The sequence below is a fragment of the Drosophila virilis genome, chromosome 3 (assembly GCF_030788295.1).
Source record: "Drosophila virilis strain 15010-1051.87 chromosome 3, Dvir_AGI_RSII-ME, whole genome shotgun sequence".
NCBI lineage: Eukaryota > Metazoa > Arthropoda > Insecta > Diptera > Drosophilidae > Drosophila > Drosophila virilis.
The window spans coordinates 11,111,877-11,133,008 of record NC_091545.1 but is presented as its reverse complement, the minus strand read 5'-3'; the positions used below and the strand labels follow the sequence as shown (position 1 = coordinate 11,133,008).

Here is a 21,132-nt window from a genome sequence, read left to right as displayed (position 1 = left end):
CCAAGTGCGTCTCGCACTTATAATTGTAAAAACATTTCACAGTTCATTTGTGCTTCCGCTTCGTGCTCCATCGCACACTTATTGTTAAATAATTACCATTATCAAGTGCAAGTAAGTGCGAAATAGCTAAAATGTTGATTGCCATTAAATTGTGATTTGACAGAAATTTCTCCAGAGTTTTTCGCCCGCGTCACGTCTCGTGTTGTGACTTGTAAATTAAGTCAAATACGAGCAATATGGTCAATGAAGCGAATTCGTGGCCCGTACCACTGCTTTACACTGGTTAACAAAACAAGGGGCCCAAATAACGAATTGCATTATTAGCATGTAAGTGTGACGATGTTTCTGTGTGGCCGTCTATACTTCTTCTGCCCTTAGTGTGACAGTATTTGGCAAAATATTTCGCAACCGTGTCTGATTTTATGTTTAACCCTGCCCGCATATATTTATTCGACTGCATGCCAGTGTAATCCGTGTGTTTTCTGTGATCGGCTGCCCCGATGCGCGCCTCTATTGTTTAACTTTGCGTGCTTTTCAATTATGCATTAAACTACCGCTTATATTACAGTTGCCATAAAAACTATTTGCAGCTGCTGTTACTGGCCCCACCGTCTACGGCTGCCACTGTTTGACACCGTGCACATCCGGCTTGAGCTTGATAAGCATTTTACCACTTTTATCGCAGCACATGCAATACCCAGCAGGGGCCCAGGCTGCGAGGGTTTGCAACGCCTGCTGAGGTGCATACCGCTCAAAGCTGGACGCTTTTTATTTTCTACTTTGCTGCGAGTTTATAAATAAAATGTGCATATGCGACACTCGCGCACGCAATGGCAATGGCTGCCGTGGCAGGGCAGCAAGGCGGCAGGGCATGGAAAATACCAGCGTGCGAACAAAAACCGGAAGCCATGCATCGCAGTCAGCGTCCTTCGAGCTCCCCGTGCCTGTCCACATTCACATCCACATGCACGTTCATATCCTCCACCTCCTGCTCCTCCTCCTTCTCCTCTGCGTCCTTGTCCTTGTCCACGTCCTGTTATTGTTTTTGCCACACGTCGCGGTTGGTAAAGTTGCGCCTGGCATTTCGGGCTTGTTTTTCATTCTACGCTGACATTTACTTCGCTGTCATTAATTTTAAGCTGCATGCTTCTGGGCTCTGCCCAAATTGCGAGCACTCGCACTCGCACTCGCCTGCCTTCGAGTCATTCGGCTGCCCAACTTGCAACACTTTTTGCCAATATCCATTAAAATCTACCTATTAAAAATATATCGCTCGTATATCTTGCATGGCATACATTCCTCTAATGAGGTGTAACAGTCAAGATAGTAACAATTTGTGTGGTATTCTTCATCACAGGCAAAACAAAATGTATCGAGAAGTCTTCATTTCTACCTGCCTGCAGCTTAATTGAGGTAAAATCGTGCTGCCTAAAGTGTTAGGCACTTTTATCTTTGCAAAATAAAGTTAAGCTTCACAGCTCATCGGCCGCTTTCGGCCAGGCTGTCTCTTATGCTTAAAAAGCAATTGAAAAGTTTTGATTTTCATTTAATTTCAATTCTTTTCAGTTTTGTTGCTGTTAAATTTTGTTTGGATTTTATTTTTGGCACAAAACTATTTGCCAAGTTTTGCATTTAATGCGCAAATACGCATTATGCTCCTCTCCTTATCCAACTATCTATCTAACTGTCTATCTCTACGCCTGTCTGTTTGTCCGCCCGTTTGTTTGTCCCTTTCTCCCTCCGTTGTCTGTCGGTTTGTTTGTTTGTTTGTTCGTGTATCAGTGTCTTCGTGAGTATCTCTTCTGCAGTCCCCGACATTTGTCTGCCTGTAATACTATCTTCTAACAATATTGTCGTTGCTCGTTTGTAGCTAAATTTCGTTTCGTTTCGTTTTGTTGCAAAACTTTTTGTTGCCCTGCCTGAAATAATAATTGAATGTCACTTCAACGACAAGTTGGGCCCCCGGTCGAACTTCCCCTCTTTGTTTGAAATCTCCCTCTGACCACCCGCCCATTTGAAAAGTAGCAACAATTTTGTCAAAGTGACAAAATGGCGTTTCGAGCCAAAAAATTGAAACTTGCTTTTGCATGGCTTAGCCAAGTTTCTAGATTTGTGTATGTATGTGTGACTGTGTGTGTGAGTGTGTGTGGATGCTGCTGTCGTACTTTATCAGCGGTTTTGCTGGCTTTTGCTGGGCTTACAAGAATCTGGGCCGAAAATTTGAATTGAATTTTGAGCAGCTCAAGAGGAATTTTTAATTGAGAGCCGTGGCCAAAAACGAATGCACACTGCAAGTCTTAGCACTTTGGTGAGCTTCTGGGGCAGACCGCAAAAATAGTTTCGTTAGTTTTTGAAGCCGCTCTAACACCGCATCCCCCCTCCAATCCACAATTTAAGCCAAAAAACCAGAGCCCAGCAACAGCCACATTTGAAGTCCCTGAAAGCGACTCATATAAATCACGAATGAATTAAGTGTGGTTATGTTCTTGTTGTTATTACTGCTGGCCAGCTCTATTTGCCATCTCTCTCACAGTCTCTCTCGCTCTCTCTCTCTCTATCGCTGTATATGTGTCTATATCTAGTTCTATTTATCTGTAGGTTTGCCTTTAGCGCGTTTCATTTTCGTTGCCGTTTTTCTCTCTATTTTTATTTGCTGTCTTTTGATAAACTTGAGACGTGCGGCGACTGAGCTCGTTTAATGCGTGTGGCTAGTGTGTGGGTGTGTGTGAGTGTGTGTGTGTGTGAGTGTGTGTGTGTGTGCGTGGTTTACTGTTTGTATAAGTCAAACCCACACTGAGATTGAGAATGAGCCCAATACATTGACAGAGAGCTGAACCGCTTCTCATTTCACTCATTGCGGTCAAGGCGCCTTTGACGTTGTCCTGTCTCTCTGTCTCTATGTCTCTCTGTCCGTCTGTTTGGCTACTTGAATGCTTTATTTGCACGTGTTGACTTACCAAGCGACTCACCGACACACACATGTGTACATCAACACTTGGGATTAGCTGGCCAAAAAGGCCTTGCTGCTCAGCCAAGCACAAAGTCTTGCCAAATGGGGATTACCAAACAAATTGCGCTGCTAATGTGACGCACTCTGCTAGCAAATTTGCGCTAAGGAGGGGGAAAATCGAAAGAGTCTTGCATACTTTTTGAATGGCTAACAAATGTAAAGTTTCCATTATGTGTAAAGAAATTAATTGACGCCCACACAATTTGGCAAGTGCTCGCCCTTGCCACCGTCTGCTGACATACGTGTAGCATTGATGCACATACTTGGGTTTTCTAGCGCATGTCCTTGGCAACGCCTTCGAAAGCAAAAGTTTGTCTATGCTATTCGACTGTGTGTCTGCGAGCGAGTGTGTGTGTGTTGACCTATCAGTTTACGTGCCATTTAGCACTCAATTAAATTCGTACGGCACAAACACACACGCAGCACATTTGAGCAAATGTGTGCTCATCAGTAAGGAAGAAAGCAAAAGAAGCAACAAGGAGCGGCAAAGTGTGGCCAGAAGTTGCTTTATTCGAGAACCAGTTGCTGGTTGTGGCTATTAATCAAAGCACTAAGCATTTGCTGAAAGCAATTTATTTCGTTATCGAGCGGATTTGCGCACACAGAAGCAAAGGAATCGTGCAAAAAAGGGCCACAAGAAATGGACATATAGTTGCATTTTACTTGTCAGCACGAGCCTGCAAATTTCTACATGAGAATTATGTACACTTATTAAAAGTATGCATTACTTATATTTATATTGATCTGCAGGCCAAATATTTTATTTAAATTATCTGTGCTGACAGCTGCTGCCTGCTGCTTCCTTATTCCTGTCTGCTGCCTGGCAGCCAGCTGCAAAGATTTCTAATTTGGAGAGCAAATAAATGAGTTTCGTTCGGATTTCAATTAGTTTTGCTGGCTGGCAAGTGCTCAAAGGGTTCGACACCAACCCTTCCAATACTTCAACACTTTCCTGCTGATTTATCTAACGAATTTTATCAAAGCACTGCAGACGCGCACTCACTGGCTTCCAACTCGTTGCCTCGCAAAGCAAAGCCCTCTTACTCTACACTTCAGCAGCAACAGCAACAGCAAAAAAAAAAAAAAAACACTCATACGCAGTGTGATGCGCTTGAGGATTTTGAATTAGTTTTTTGATGTTTGACGCCTGATTAAACAGCCGCCCAGCCTCTGACAAGATTACATTACCAGCCGCCTTTCACAGACTAGACGTAATTTTGCCATTCGATTTGGTGCAGTGCGGCTAGGCCCATTACGTGGCCAGGCAATTGGATTATGTTGCTGGCCTATGTCAAGCTTATTGACTGACTGATTGACTGACTCGGTGCTTAAATGATTGCCAAATCAGGCAAAAGTGCACTTAGCGTCAAGTTAGCTTTCAACTCGAAAGCCCAACCAGAGTAAATTGTATTACATGCAATTAAGTTGTTTTCGCTTTAAAAACAAAAGTTGTGCGCAAACAAATTCAAATTGACAGACAGCCTTTCAGATTTTTAATTAAATGCGTTTTATTGAAAAACTGCAAATCGGATACGAATCTCATGTATTATAACTATCTCAAGTTATGGTTTCAAAAGCTTTTCCTTGGCTTGATTTCTTAGCACTTTAGCTTCGGTGAATAAAGAAATAAGACTCGAGATGAATGCAACAAGTGTATCAAATAAAATGCACATTTTTCTCTCTACCAAAGAAAAGAACTGGCAATTCTATAGAAAAAGCTTCATGTGAAATTTCATTATATTGCTAACAAATACTGTGAATGCCTTTTTGAAACTAATTAAATGAATGCATTTTAGCAAAGAATAAACAAAAGTTTCAGAATTGTTTGTTGTTTGTTGTAGCCAGGAGAGGCAAAGGCAAATATTTTCAAGATAAAAAACTGCATATTTCGCACTGAAGAGCTTAGCTTAAAGAACATCTATATCGCACACATTTATAACAATTTCATGTGCACGCGCCTTGGGATAGTCCGGTCCATATCAAAATGTTAGTTAAAGTTTATGCTGTCAATGTGCTAAACATTGCAACCAGAAACGGTGACAATTTTTGGGGCCAAGAACTTTGGCATGGCCATAACAATATGTTGCGGGTGTGTGTGTGTGTGTATGAGGGGGTGTGTTTGTGGCAAAGTTGCCAAACTAAGCGTGTATGCGTCGCATACCTCGTGTGAAACAAGCTGCAGTTTTACCTGTGCAGCTGCCTCAAGTGCTGTATAAGTAGTGCTGTATGCTTCGTGTCCTCCCAGCTCTATCTATCTACATGTGTGAGTACGCGTTTAGTTACAGCATTTTGTGGTTAGTAAAACATTGCAGCTTCAGCTCAGCTTACACACACACATACACATAGATACACAGACATTGCCAACTAACCAGCACAAGTTGCATTCTGGGTCAGCTTTTACGGACCGGCCGCTGGGGAGCTGCTCGACGTGCCCATTGCCAGGCACCGTGTAAGTGGCAGACAGCCAGTTGGGGGGAGCCGGGGGCGGGGATTGGGCTGTCTAACAGTGGAACGTGCACTACACATATGCCATTGCAGGCGCCATTGCGGAGCACCTCAAATATTATTACCGGCATTTTCACTGATATTGTCGTGTGCATGAAATGAAACTCGACACTCAGCTGCCTCTCCACCAGCCCCAGCCCAAGACCCTGCACCCTGCTGGCTGACCAAGCGGACACTGGCATTTTAACTGGACATGTATTAAAGCCAACTTCAAGGGAAATGTTGTTAAAAAGTTTGCAGCGCAGCAAATACAAATCTGAGAGCAGCGGCAGTAACTTTAATCCAATTTCAAGTAACCGACTCGCAAAATGAGTTTGTCGCACTTGAATAACAGAGGGGGGAAGGGACTGGGGTTTGCAACAAATAAAATTAAAAGGAAAATAAAGTTGTGCGGTTAAAGCGCTTGCAAAACGATGACATATTTTCGCGTAGTGCTTGTTGCGGCATTAAAAATGCTGCATAATAAAATATTACGCATACGCAGCGTGCAACAAAAATGTCGAAATACAATTACCAGCAACTCAACAATATCTGTGCGTGTATGTGTGTGTGCTTGTGTGCTGTTATGTGAGCATTGCATGGCATAAAAAGAAACATGAACATTTTTTATTTAATTTTACTGCAATTGCAGTTGTTGCTGCTGCTTGCTTTGTTCTGTTTGCAGCGCACTTGAAACTTGTGCGCCGCACGCAGCCGAGCGCTTAATTTGCAACATTTCTTTTGTTACAAGCAGCAGGCGCAACAACATGTCGCTGCCACGCCTTAAAGCGCAGGCAACAGCAGCAACAACAACTCGCACATTGTAAATAAGATGTAATAATTTTAAAAACCGTCAACAGAACCAGGCAAGAACCCAGCTCGAGGTGGATGAAAAACCAGAACCAGAACAGTTGGGGTTGTTGCGACGTTGGCTTAAGTTGCCCCAACTTATTCTCTACGCGCGGGGGTTGCACAAATGTCTGGGCATAACAAAAAAAAAACCTATTAGGCTGCCTGCGACAGTCAGCTCAGCCCCACTTTTGGGTGGGTGTGCTGTGAGGGGGTTGAGTAGGGCTGGTCGGTTGAATTTGTAGCCATCATCATTGGCACAAAAAGCGCAACGTCGCATGTTGCAATTGACAGAAGCAAGACGTAGCTGCAGCTGCAGCTGCAAAAGCAACAAGACAAGCAAAATAATACACACACACAGACATAGGCACATATACGTATACACAAGGAAGCTTGCCTAAGGCGGCTAGCAGCTGCTTCTTACGCTGTTCGCCCAAAAAAACCATTTTGTAATTAAGTGCTGCCGGCAAAGTGTTGCCCCTTGTGTGTGTGTGCGTGTGTGCGTGTGAGTGTGTGTAGTTATTGGTAGCGTGCAATGAGCGTAAACTGCGCGCTGCCCATTTGGCAGCTGCAACAGTCAGCTTTCGTCGTCTGGGCGGCAAGTGGGCGTGGTCATGCGATGGCCCTCAGCCATGTTAGCGCATTTGTTTGTTTACTCAAGTTTGGCCAAAACGTGCAATTTTATGCTGCTGCTGCAATCAGTTTTTTTTTTCAACTTTAAATTAGAAATTGCTCGCACAACAACGGGAATACAGCTAAAAGAAACTTGATACCAGATAGAAAAAGCACGCACTCGCCTCATTACGTGTAGAATAATATCCAAGTGTGCTTAGCGTTTAATTATAAAAGTTTTGTATAACATTTTGCAGCTTGTTTGAATTTATTTCAGGCAATCTTTTTATTTTTTTTCGGGATTTGCAGCTTGGAGCAGGCGGCAGCTTGGCGACCAACAGGTAAATCGATAAACGAAATGACAATTTGATATAAAAAATAAAGAAAAGGAAAAACAGGTGGAAGCGGTATACAGCAAGAGAGTAAAGTGAAAGAAAATAAATTGGAACGGAGCCAAGCATTACAATTGTGCTGCGTTTTCCGAAGCAATTTCAACTGCAATTCACCAAGAGACATTTGCTGGGAAATGGAGCACGATTTAAAGCAACAAGAGGAGCAAGAATTGCCCAACCCTGACAGACTGATTCTGAATGAAGCGGATGCTAAAGATGACGACAGTCGTATTTATAAAATCAAGATCTCGATGCAGCCGGATGGACGCTCGATTTCGCTGACATTGCCGGCGAACACCACATTGCTGGAGCTGAAAACTGATGTCTATTATATAACCGACATACCGGTAAGGCATCAGGTCTGGTCAGGCTGGCCACTGGACGTGGCCATTGACAATGCCACCAATTTGGCCCAGTCGGGCATCGGACGCAGGCACACTTTTGTGGTGCAGAGCACCACACCGCACAACAACTCGCAGTCGAGCAGTGACTTTGAGGCGGATGATAAATATGAGTATTCCGACAGCTCCTCGGATGAATCCCAATCGGACTCCGAGTCTGATTTAAGAGGCTATCAATTATTTTGCTGCGACTCAAAGCCGGCGCCAATCCATTTGATAGCCGACGGAACAATCTGCGAGGCGACCGGCTCCAAGCAGTTTGTGGATAATTACAAGCAACGCTTTGGGGCACCACATCCGGAGTTTCATGTGGGCAGCCTTGAAAGCGCGTTGCAACTGGCCAAGGCTTCCAATCTGGAGAATGAGGTAAATATACTCGCGTTCTGCAGTTGCGAAACTTATTTTGTTGTTGTTTTGTTTATCTTTGCAGCACAAGTTATTCGCCATTTATTTGCATCATGGCGCAAGTATTCTGACAAACATATTTTGCCATCGCCTGCTGAAGGACGAGAGCCTTTTGGAGCTATTGAAGCACAACTTTGTGCTCTATGGCTGGGATCTGACCTGCAAAAGCAACGAAAAACTCTTTCTACTCAGGCTGGGCAAGCACTGCGGTCAGACGGCTGTCGATTTGGCTGCCGGTATGAAACTCGATCAACTGCCAGCCATTCTGATAGTTTCTATGAACTCTTTTATTATTCCCGGCAATATTGGTTTGGATGAACTGCAATTGCGACTGCTGGAGGCTATTGAGCTTAAGGAGTTTTTAATTTAAATAATAAACACAATGTGATTGAATAGTAACATGGCTTTTGAATAAATAATTATAAAGATATGATATATATGATATATATTATAATGTATATTTTATGAATATATATATAGATATATATATATATCTGAGATATATAGCTGTGAGAAATGAGCAAGAAACTGAACGCAGGAACATTTCGCTTACTCAGAGCCTTTTTGTAGCTTAGCGACGCGAGCTTGGCTGCACACACACACACACACACACACTCTACACACACACTTAGATAAACGAGGTAAAAAGTAGCAGCGCGTTTTTTAGTCAGCGCCCTGCGTTTATTTTCAATTTGCTAGCGAATTATATTCACACACACACACAACGACACACCCCCACACACACACACAGCATACCTATTACAGTGCTTTGGCTAAGCCGTTGTTTTTAGTCTTTGGCTATATTTTAAGGTTATGCTGTAGTCGCTCCGGGTGGAGGCAGCTGCTTGTGTCCTTTCAGGTGTTTGGGCCAAATGTTAAGCTGCTTAGCAAAGCGCTGCCAAGCGACATAAATTAAAATGGCCAACGCTTTTTGCTGCATATGCAATCTCACACACACACACACAACTACTTTAACACCTACATTTCGGGCATTTGGCTTGTTTCTCGTTTTGTTCATTTGCGTGGCAAACAAATCGCTCGAGCGGCAACAAATTGAGTTTCTTTATGATGTCCCATTTGCCGTGTGCAGGTGTGCGGATCAGTGTGTACCTGTGTGCGTGCGTGTAGGTGTGTCGGCATTTGGGACAGTTTGTGAAATGATTTTTCATCTTGCCTTTTGGCCCGATGCCGCTGCCATCTGTTTTGGCCCGGTCGAGCAACCCGCCAAGCCGCTGGCAAGTAATTTCTTCTATCAATCACAATTAATTATGTGTATGTGAGTGCGGGTGTGTGTTTGTGTGTGTGTGTGGAGGTGTTGCTTTTAAATGATGTACAGGTACAGGCTGGCACTTTTTCTTATTAAATTAGGCATGCAAAGGTGCACAGCGGGCAGCGCCGGCAGCCGCGACAGCAACAGTGGCGCCATCTTTTGCCGGCGGGCGTAATTTGTAATTTCACGGTGGCAGCGGCCGGCGTTTCTTTGCCTCATTTTCTTGATGTTGCTGCATGTTTTGCCGCTTAAGCAACACTTGAGAATTAATCGTCGAGCAGGCAGCAGCGCAGCCAGAGAAAAAAATTGCATGAAAAACAGTTGCAGCAAGGGGTAGCAGCAAAAAGGTAGCAACAGCGGCAGCGGCAGCCGCAGCAGCGTGTAATGAAGTGAAAATTGTCCTTAAGCGTCAATTTGCAGCAGGAACAGAGTCAGCGGCAGCGGCAGACGCAGCTGAGCTGAGGTCCTTGCTGTTGCGGTTTGCGTTGCGTCCTTATAATTTGATGCTTGGCGATGCGCGATAAATATAATTTGTTGCACGTCATGTGTATTAACTTCTTGCAGACACTGTCTGCGCATCACTGCCAGCTCCAAGAATGTCAACGAGGCGTGGTAACGCCCCTGGGACGAAGCGGCGTATCCATTATGCAGCTATTTACACACGCCCTCGCATACCCAACGGGTGTGCGTGTGCATTTGGGTGTGTGTGTGTGTGTGTGTGTGACACTATGCTGACCACCACGCCAACAATTTGTAATTAAAATTGCATAGCAAAATTGATTATGTGTGTGTATACAATGTTAGTTTTTGTAAGTAATTCCCAGTGCGGCGGCAAAGTGCGGCAAGTGGAAATTTTTAATTAAAAGCAAATGCTTTTAAGTTTAAGTAAATTTTTTCGTGCAACACGCAGCAGCTGTGGCAGTAGCAGTAGCAGTTACTTTAAATGATTCATAACAGCTAAGTATCTCGACTTGGTGGCATGCAATACTTTTATCTACAGTTTGTGGGGCAGCCTTCAATTAGCCAACTGACCGCCAAAAGTTGCTTTCACTTTTCGATCCCCAACCACCGCCTCGCCAAATGTTGCCAAATGCGATTTAGTATCTGTTGCAACTTTTGCATTAGAAAAACTCTCAGCATCTGACGTTGAAATGAATTTATTTTTCAGCTCGTTGCTCGTTGTCCAATCAAAAAGAAAGATTGCAGCCGGATGCAGGCATCAGGGCTTAGCCCCCATCTCTCGACCAACAAAGTGTTAACAAATACGCAGCTTAGTGAGCAAAAACATAAACATTTGTTTATCCAACAATACGTCACGTAAAACAATGAACTATGACCCGCCTATTCCCACGACCCAACTGTCTCACTCTTTCTCTCAAAAAAAAACAAGAGATGAACAAAAACTGTGCGAAAATGCGGAAAAAACGTTGTGCGATTTTCCATGTTTCAATTTTGAATATGCTGCACGTTTTTGTTTTTTTTTTTTGCCTTTCGCTGTTTTTGTTTTATTTTTTTCGGGATTGTGACTACACAACGATAGAGAAAATTGCTGAAAACTGTGAAAACTAGGGTAAGAGTAGGGTAGGGCAGCTCTCTGGGGTTTATAATAGACAATGTAAGAGGAACAAATGAGGTTTGGGCAACCAAATGGACGGCTTTTTCGTGTTTTTGTTGTGTAAATAAACAAATAAATTGCCGTCAAAATTGATTAAAGCAAAACAAGAGCGTAAAGTTAAGTGTAAATGTGAAATAAAAAAAATGTGTAAAACATAATTTGTACACAAAAAAATAAATAAATAAATACAAGTGAAAGTGCATTTGAGCTTGATTGGGTAAAACAGGGTATCAAAGCAAGGTTTGTTGCCTTTATTGATGTGAACCGTGAAGCGAACCGGCGCAAATTGTTGTCGGATTTGGCGCCTTTATTTAAAGTGGCGTTTGATCAAAGCTTGATTGATTTCATTGGCTGAATTATTTGCAATTCGTAGAAAATTGATGGCAATAAAATGGCAGCTACTCATGCGACTGGCATATTAAATAAGCAATTTGTGCGTTGTAGCTGCTCTTTTTTTTTTGTTAAATGCGCCACAAATTGCAACGAATTAAAATTGACGCTTGAGAGGGTCATAATTGAATTGCGCCAGCTAAATTGGAGTTTAATTAATAAACGAAATGCAATTTTCAGCTATAGAAGCAGTCAAAATATGCACACAAGGGCCAAGTCTGGCAGGCAAATTGGCATTTAGCTGAAAACGCACACACATAGAGAGAAGAGAGAGCGGGTGAGGGAGGAAGTGAGAGCAAGTGGGGAAGATGTTACCACCTGTCAAAATGGCAAACTTACGAACAGATTCTCGTTTCGTATGAAATAATGAAAATGTCCAACAAATGAATATGTCACCTCGGGTAAATCGCACAGCAGGTCCGCAAAACAGTCACAAGAACTCACACAGATGGCTTCATTTCTGACCCCGGGCCAAAGGTAATTGCAATGTGAAAACAACAACAACAACAGCTTTGCCAGATATTTGAGATACACAAATATTATATGAACACACGTGTGTGTGCACTCAGCCAAAGCAACTAAGCCAATGGCAAACAATTTGTATACATATTATTTTATTATAGTCTATATTAAAATTAAAAAAATGAAATGAATAAAAAATATCTTCAAATCGAACAGGCGAAGAATAAAGTACTGAACATTTACCCAACATTGCCAACATTTCAACTATATAAAGGGCTCGGATATTTCTTTGAGTGTATTGCTATACACATGTGTAAGACGTGTTTTAGTGCTAAGTTTATATATTCTGCAATTTCATGAATTTATAAAGATTTCTTGTGTACTTAGTTTGCATGTGAGCTATAAGACAAAAAGCCTTTATTTTTGCAGACACTGAGAGAATGACAAATGTCTCTTTATGTTGTAGTTACGCACTCCTACACCCCCATCCCCACACACACACACATACACGTATATCGGTTAGCTTCGGAATGATCTTCAATTTGTAATACGTTAAAAGGACTAGCGCATAAACATAGCTGGCAGCTGGAGATTGAAGCCATTGAGTCAGAGCTGTCACTTAGAGGCGAACGGAAATGCCTGGCCAAACGGAAGTCCAATACCTCGACTAGACCAGGCACGGACCTTGCTTGAGTGTGGCAACTGGCCTCTGTCTCCGTCTCTCTTTCTTTCTCGGCATGTGGCATGTTGGCCTTTGGCCATGCCAGTGACATTTACTGTACACTTCAGCTCACTTGATGCTCGACTGAATGATTGATGCGCTTTATTCGCATTCACAAAAGAAAAAAAAAAGCAAAGGCAACAAAAAAAAAATACTTGATTTTCAAATCACATTCGTGAATATCCATCCCCACAGACGACCATGCGGTCAACGACTGTGGAATTGACTGACATTAATGCTAAAGCCAACATTATGCCACGGAATGGCATGTAACCAACACCAACAACCAACACCAGTCGCAGTCGCCGTCAAGTTGCCACATTGCTGCTCCTGTTGCCGCATGTCGAGCGACAAATTTGAAAATGACAAAATGCCCGTCGGAAAAAGCGCGAGCGAGACAACAGCAGGGAGGTTCACCCGCTTTGTCCTATCTATCGTATTGGCCAACAAAACCGGAGCCAAGATAATTGAATTTTTTTTGGCATTTTAGTGTGCTGGCTGATGCTTTGAGTTGTCATAATTGAGTTTGAGCCACCAATTGCAGCACCAGCACCGCACCGCAGCAACTGGAATGTGAGTGCATAAATATGAAGCTTGGTCGCAGCTTAATGCTGCCAATTCTCAAAATGCAGGTATCGAGTACGCCTGGGCACAGGCATCGGGTATGGCAGGGACAAAAATTGCAAAATGAAATTTTAATTAAATTTTGATATCCGTTTTAGTCGAATCGGAATGAGTTCAGCTCTACATGTCTGAATCGTGTTGTTCTCAGTTATCAGCTTGGGGTCATATGGCTGTGACACATACGCTGGGAGACACACAACAACAACAACAACAACACACACACACTCACAACCACATATACAAACATGCAATACAGTCATAAACACACACAGTTGGGGGCATATTAAAAGTAGATTTCAATTGAAAATGCGAACTAACAGCTCGTTGGGCAGGGCGAGAGAAAGGGAAGGTGGCAGCGAGAGGGAGTGTGAAAGAGCACAAGGGGGGAGAAGTAAGGAGGCAGCGTGCTGCTTTATTATACTGCATATCCTTTGAGATTAGCTATGGCAAATTGCAAATGCTCTGCTCTGCTTCGCTAACTTTGTTGTGTCTGTTGTTGTTGTTGTTGTTGTTGCTGGCTGTGCTGCTATGCACACGCTTTGGTGGTGTCCAGTGACCTATGCAGCACTCGAATGACTTTCGATTAGTTTGTTAGCCAGTCGCTAGACCAAGTCAGCTGCAAACATGTCCAATCACCGAGCTGTGCTACTGGCTTCTGGCTTACCGGGCATGTTTAATTCCTTAACGCCCCACTTAACGCGGCAATTGATTAGAACAAAACATAATTGAATTATTAAACATTCTGAATACAAACTTATCAACGGCACGCACTAATTTATATATAATCCGTTTTAATGAACCCACATGGAAGTAGTCTATCAAAGTAGTGCATAATAGAAGGGATTACGATAATTAGGCGACCCAATGTAAATACGTTCGCATATTTATCACGTACACATTTGCACACCTGAGCACATGCATATAGGGTAGATATTGTAGCTGGCTGCACATAATAAATCTGTGCAAATTTGATATATTGAGCGTCTTTAGAGAGCGATTAACATAAATAATTACATTCGAAGCAAGTCTCACAGCGAACTGACCGTTTTTAGTTTAATGGCAAGCTGCTTTTGCTTGACCTGAAAGAACATTCACACATACACACATTCACTCACACCTGCACACACTGTGGGCCAAGAACAATACGTTTTTCCATGAAATTAGCTTTTGGCATAAATCTTTTGTAAATATACGAGCCAGGTTAGCGGTGCGGGTGGCTTGACTGGCGCATGCCACAAATGCGTCGCACGGGCCATAGCCAGCAGGCAGCTGGTCAGGAAGAGGCCAGTACCGGCTGTGGCCAGGTGTATACATGTCCCTGCCTTGCCATAGAACTGCTTGTTTTTAGTTTAAGTAGACATAGTTTATACATTCCCCCAAATGTGCTGGTATGGGTGGGTGAGTCTGTGTGTGTGTGGTCGGTGCGTTGCCTCTGTACTCTGGTCAGTTGCAGTCCGAGCCCCGGCCCTGGCCCTGTCCCGGATCCAAAATTAATCTCACAAAAAGTGCCAAAGTAGAAAGCCAACCACAATATCCGCAAACAACGGCAACTGTGCAGAGGTATGCGTTTCATAAGTAGACTCTGTGTGTGTGTGTGTGCGTGTGTGTGTGTGTGTCAACCAAACACGCATACATACACACGCACACACATTCGATGTCGTGTGCTTTTGTGTGTGTGTGTACCCAAGTAATTTATCAGTAAATTAAGCAATTTATTTTATTTATTCCATTACGTAAATCATGCAATTTGTGCTCGATTTCGTCATAGGTCGAAGAAAAAAAAATGTGCCAACGGCAGCGATTTCTGGTCAGGATTTACATGCCATTTCTCGCATTCCACACACCCCACACCCTTCGACCCCATCCGTTAGCCAAGTTGTTTTTACCTACACGCTTTGCCAATTTTATTAAAATCACTTCAGGCAGAAGTTAGCGCCTAAAGAGGGCGGCTGCTGGGGATTGCACTGCGGCCAGGAAGTGCTGGGGGGCCTATTGGAGCACGCAGTGCGGCCATAAAAGCAAACATAATGAGTGCCACACCGCTACACTCACGTACCCGCACACACACACACACGCTGCTCACAACTTGCCTACAAAATGTATGAATCTAATAAACAAAAGCCGTATATTATTAGCTGCGGATTTATGCGAGTGTGTGCGTGCGCGCGTGTGTGCATGTGTGCTGCGAAGGAGTTGGTTCGACTTGGTGCGGCTTTCAGTGGCTCGTTGAACATGGCCCGAATTATGTTAGACGGCAATCTCCAAGGATTGACTCTACATGAACAGCGAAGAGGCAGCAGGACTGAGGCATAGGCGCTCACGGATATGTTATCATAAGTTATGGCTAAAGTTTTTAGCCTCAGCTTCAGCCGCTGCGGCTGCTACACTATGCGAAAATAGGTTGGCTTCATAACAAATACTGTTTACAAAATGCAACGCAATTTGTAAGGTAATAAGTAAAACAAGGTTCGAATACAAAACAACTTTAAGTTGAGAATATGTTTGATAGCAAAAAAAGATAAAAGGAAATTTAATAAAATTGGGTAAACAAAATTATCTGAGATTCAAAAAGGCAAACAACTTGTGAATAAATTAAAAAAATAAAAGGTTCTGTCTATAATAATAGTTTACTCCAAGGTAGATGAGTTGCTTAAGTGAATGCTTTAAATTCTACCCCAGAATAAGAATTAAATTGACGTATCAACTCATTTACCGATAACTGCAAAATGGGAGCTCCTCGAATAATACACATATTTGAGGAAAATTCCTCTACTTGAACTTTCCCCTACTTGTACATACAAACCCCCACCCATCGACTGCCATTTGTCATGATTAATTAATATCTCAATGGCATATTAAAGGATACTTTTCTGCCTTCGTATTCTGTTTGCAATTCAAAATTTCAACGGCGTGCCATAATTAAAATGGATCTGCTCACTTCCCGCTCTAGATGCCTCAATCCCCAATCCTTGCCCAACCGAGCTCGTGTCAATTTGCTCAACTATCAGTTGGCACAAATCTGAAATGAACTGCAGTTGTTTTCGGGCAGTGTATTAGATGGCGTCTATCAACACTTTGGCTTCATTGCCATTTAAATAAACACGCAACAACGAATTCGCTTGATGTTCTTGCAGAAGCTAAGTGCTGAACGAAGTTCGGCTGTCTGCAACCAGATCAACAGCAGCAGGAACAAACTATTATTTGGCCCAGGAGATGAAACCACGGCAGCTGACACTAAGACACACACAGGAAGTATACAAGATGTGTGTGTACTCGAAGTTGTAGTGTAAATACTAATGGAGCCAAAGTTACGTTTGGTGCAGGTGAAAGGATGTTGGCCAGTTGGGCGAATAGGCATTTGGGAGAAGGGACGAAGCGAAGTGGAGCTGAGCTGAGCTCACACAACGACATTTGTACACGTACACTCGATTAGATAGGAGGACAACATAGTTTAAGTCGTAGTCGCAATCCTTAAGCGCAGGACATGCACCTCATTTTGGGCTACGATACTCCGTTCCGCCCACACACACACACACACACACCCACAAACACACGCGCAAACAATGAAACGAAATTTTTGCGCTCTAGCATCCTTAAGGCAAAATGTAATTTCCTGTGACAAAATACAAAGCTAATCCCCACACACATATACACAGCGTTGCAGCTTGAGCCAAAGTTGGCTAAAGGATTTCTGTGTGTGGCACTGTGGCTCAAAGTGGAAGGGTGACAGAGGAGGAAAAGCGAAGGGGTGACTGAGAGTTGGTCTTGGTCGCCGCTGACTTCGATACGTGCAGTGAACGACGAGAACTGGACTGACTGAGTCCGTTGTCTTAGTAGGCAGCTTCAGCGCAGGTTCAGGTCAAGGCTTTGCGTCTCCGATAGCTCCTTGGCATTTGGCATTTGATGGGCGACCCGGAAAGCGTAGCGAGCCTTATTGCAGGTGCTGCATGGGCTGGAGTAGCTGTTAAGCCAGGACATAGAGGAAACGCTGTGAGACAACAAAAGCGCTACAATAAATAGCCAAGGAATTTCAAACTGGCAAAAAATAAATCGAAAGTTGAACTTTTGTTGTTGCTGGCAAACAGCATCAGCATCAGAATCAGCAGCGGCAGCAGCTGGCAGGACATTTGTTCTGGGTCTGATTGCCATCGCATGTGATATGTATTCGGTCAGGGGCTTTCGTTTGATTTCTCAAGTGTAAACTGCGCCCCGACGAAGACTTTCTGCCCTGTCACACAAATATCAATATGAAATCGGGCAAGGATCTGCCCAATATCCAAGCTCAACCACCCAAAAACCTAAACCTCCCATGCTGCCAGGTCACAAATAACCGCAACAGCTGCCACATGCGCCAAACTACTAAAATAGCAACGACATTAATTGAATGGAGCACGCACTAGGCACTGGCAAGGGGCAGCAGCGGAGGTTTCAGGGCGTGCCGCACGCAGCGGCTGCAAATTTTCATTATGCTCAATTTTAAGCCAAATTGAAGAGCCGTCACTGCGATTTAAGCAGGTGGAAGCAACATCAAGCTGAATTCAATAGCCGATTGCCTGCTCACCCCCACTTGTTGTGGAGCTCCAGTTGCCAGTTTAACAGCCATGCAGGCCAACGCACAGTGGTTAGAAATTCAATTTAATCATCCAATCCATTTTAAGCATTTGCATTGCACACACAAAAATTTTGTTGGGTTTTCTGCGCAATTAAATGTAGTTTTTGTTTTGTTTGTGGTTTCAGTTTAGTTTCGACATTTTGGACTGTATTTTGCAGAGTGTTTTTAATTTGTTTGAGTAACATTCGAAAAGCCAAACAACAAATAAATTTCTTGTAATCCAGGATATGCGAAAAGTTCATAAATGGTATTTTAAATCTATTAGAAATAAGTTCGGATAGGGGTTTTCAAAGGGCGCAATAATTTTAAATACCAATTTGAAACTAAGAAATTCATATTTGATATTGTTCCAGGAATAATATAAGAGCATTATTCTTATTTAAAAGTTGAAAATAAGTTGTTTGTTTTGAGTTTGATTCAAAAATTATATAAAATTCAATTAAATATAAAAATACTGAATGAAACAAGGTTCGCGTTGCACAGTGTAAGTTTGTCGAGAGGCATTCAAATTCGGACACCAGTGCTCCATACGCAGATTGACTGCAAATGAAACTGCAGCACTGTTTCTTGGCTTAGTCGGAGAAAAGAGACAGAGTGAGAGATTTTGAGAGAGACAGGGAGAGAGAGAGAGAGAGAGAAACAGAGAGAGAGGCTGTCTGTTGGTCATTTCTACACTATTGATACGCATGCATACATTGGCTTTGTGGCCCGAGTTCAATACGTTCCACTCCGAGCGAGTATTACGCATAACTTTGTGTGGCAATAAGCGTGTAGCATGCCACACAGCCCCTCTGCCCACCCGAAAAATGTCAGAGCGCTGTGTCTGTGCTTGCCTTTTCCTTCTCTACCGCTTTGCAGCTGCCTCGACGTCTGTCTATCTGTTGCAGTTTGTTATGCCAACTGCGTAGTAACATGACCGGCATCTGTATGTCAGTCAGGGACAACAAGTTGGGCCACGTCCACATTCACGTCCAAGTCCACGTCCATGTCCATGTCCACGTTGCACGCTGGTCAAAGCGAAGGCTGCGTTTTGTTTGCCTGTCACAACTTGTGGGTTGCCCTTGTTGGGCCTGTTGTTCTTGCTGTTGCTGATGCCATTAACGCGTGAATTGTAGTGGCTGTCAGCAATCGCAGCCACATTGTTGCCCAAAAACCCATACATACCCACACGCACACAGATAGGCATACACCCACCCGCCCTCCTGGAGGGGACTTATAAGGGTTAGCCTGATTTTGCTGTTGTTAGTCATCGACTTAGCCATGAAATGCCATTGGTTGTGGTGTCAATCAGCAGCACAGCAACAACAATAGACACCATCGCACGTTTGGCGCACAAAATACAAAATTTGCATATTTGAATAGAATACTTTTTATATATGTAAAGTCTGAGCAGTGAATATATTATATGTCCTCGTATTAATATAATAATAAAATGGAAGTCCTTAAACTGAATTTATTATGAAGTAGAAGTCGCTGGAGTTGTTTTAAAATGTTTTAAAATTTCCACAAACTAAACTGTTGTGCCCACAATTGATCTGTTTTTGGGCAGAACACAACATAATTTCAAGCTAACGCAACCACAGAAAAATATTCGGAAACATTTAAATTTCAAATTGCCTTTCAGTAGAGTAAATACTCATTTACAATATTATTTTCATGAAGCTTACATTCTGCTTTGATCAATTTAATTATATTCTCAAAATGATCGGTGTTGTCTATTTTGGAATTATTTTGTCGTGTCCTCAAAGCAGAAATATAAACTATATTTAGTATAAGAACAAAAGTCCATTATACAGGCTGGGAAGAGTATAAACGTTTCATTGTATTGTAAAACGTTAGACGGTAAAACGGTTTTTGTTTTTGTTTTTTTTTTTTTTTTGTGGTATTTGGATTGTGAGCGTGTGGCCTGTGGGTCGTTTGCATTGCCAGCCACTTCATTATTTTGTTGCCGCCCATCTGTACCTGCATGTGTGTGTGTGAGTGTGTGCGAGTGTGTGTTGGTATAAGTGTGACACTACGTATTTCTATGCATTCATGCATAATGGCTGGCAAACGTTTACAAAAGCTGCAGCATGGATTTCCGCACGCTGCCATTTGCGGTCCATTTGCGGCCTGCGGGAAACCGGCCCGTGGGCGAGGGCGAGGGCCGGGCTAGGGGGGACTTTGGTCGCCCTGGCGCCGTTAGCATGATTGAAAAACGTGCCAGCCGGATAGACGGTGCATGGGCGGCATGGCTCTAACCTCAGGCCCAATCCATAGCCAGCTGTGGACCGGCTTAAATTGCATGCCATTCTGTGTGCTGTCAGTGGCATTGTATTGTTGTGTGGTTGCACTTCATGTTGTTGTTGTTTTCCTTTCACAATTACGTAATTTATTTTAACTGTGTCAAATCCACGCCAATCGACAGCGATTATGCTGGCAAATTGCAACAATTCCTTGCCAGTCGTCCCAGGTCCCGATTGCAATTTGTTAACGTCGCTCGCATCCGTATAAGTCCTTGCCCCAATGGTCAACCCGGCTGCAGAGCCAAGCTGCCACTCACTTGCCCGCCTAGTGGCTGGTGCCTGGTGGCTAGTCGAGGTCGCCATCGTCGTCGTCGTCGCTCGTTTGGCTGCAATTAACCGCAGTGTGCTAATTAATTTGCTCATAATTGATGCGATTATGTGTTTCATTTGTGAAGCAACAACTGGCGCCTGGGGCAACATCAGGCGACGACCCCAAAACATTCGGGCCATATTCCTTGCCGTTACTGCTCTACATTAATGTGCTGCAGTTCTTTTTGGAAAGTCCTGGAGGAAATCGGGCGCATTGAACAGGCATCTTCCACTATTTATATATATTTCCGACGAATTACTCAACTTATCGCCACAAGACGCCGGAACTGTGCCAAATTGAAGGCGGATGTAGCGTTTTGTGGCAGTTATGCTCAGGTTTAACATTCGCATCCGCAACGGCATCCACATTCGCCTGCCCAAGCCAATGAGCGTCGTTTGCCTCAAGCTGATTTGTCACTATTGTCTTTGCTATTTCAATTGCCACTTGCCGCCTGCCGCTTGCTGCTTGCCAATTGCCCGAGGCAACGTCAATCATATGCCAAGAGCATGCAACACCGTCGCACCATTTGACTTCATAAAATGACCTACCGGTGCGGCCGCCGCTGGGCTGTCATGGATATATTCGAAATTGCTGGCCCGGGGCCTGAAAACCTAGTCGCCATGGACCCCTACACCCAGCATTGGAAATCGCATACAAATTTGCTAAAATGCCAAAAACATCACCGACAGA

At 43.4% G+C, this 21,132-nt stretch overlaps 2 protein-coding genes across 6 annotated transcripts in view; one reads left to right on the top strand and one right to left on the bottom strand.

The window, feature by feature from the left end:
* dpr6 (defective proboscis extension response 6) overlaps positions 1 to 21,132 on the bottom strand; it is a 92,188-nt gene that overhangs the window by 5,129 nt on the left and 65,927 nt on the right. The window lies entirely within an intron of this gene.
* Positions 7,161 to 8,583, top strand: LOC116650722 (FAS-associated factor 1-like). The gene is made up of 3 exons (XM_032435185.2): positions 7,161 to 7,296; positions 7,354 to 8,114; positions 8,179 to 8,583. The coding sequence occupies exons 2-3, from the start codon at positions 7,482 to 7,484 to the stop codon at positions 8,521 to 8,523; spliced, it is 978 nt and encodes a 325-aa protein (XP_032291076.1). The 5' UTR covers positions 7,161 to 7,296; positions 7,354 to 7,481; the 3' UTR covers positions 8,524 to 8,583.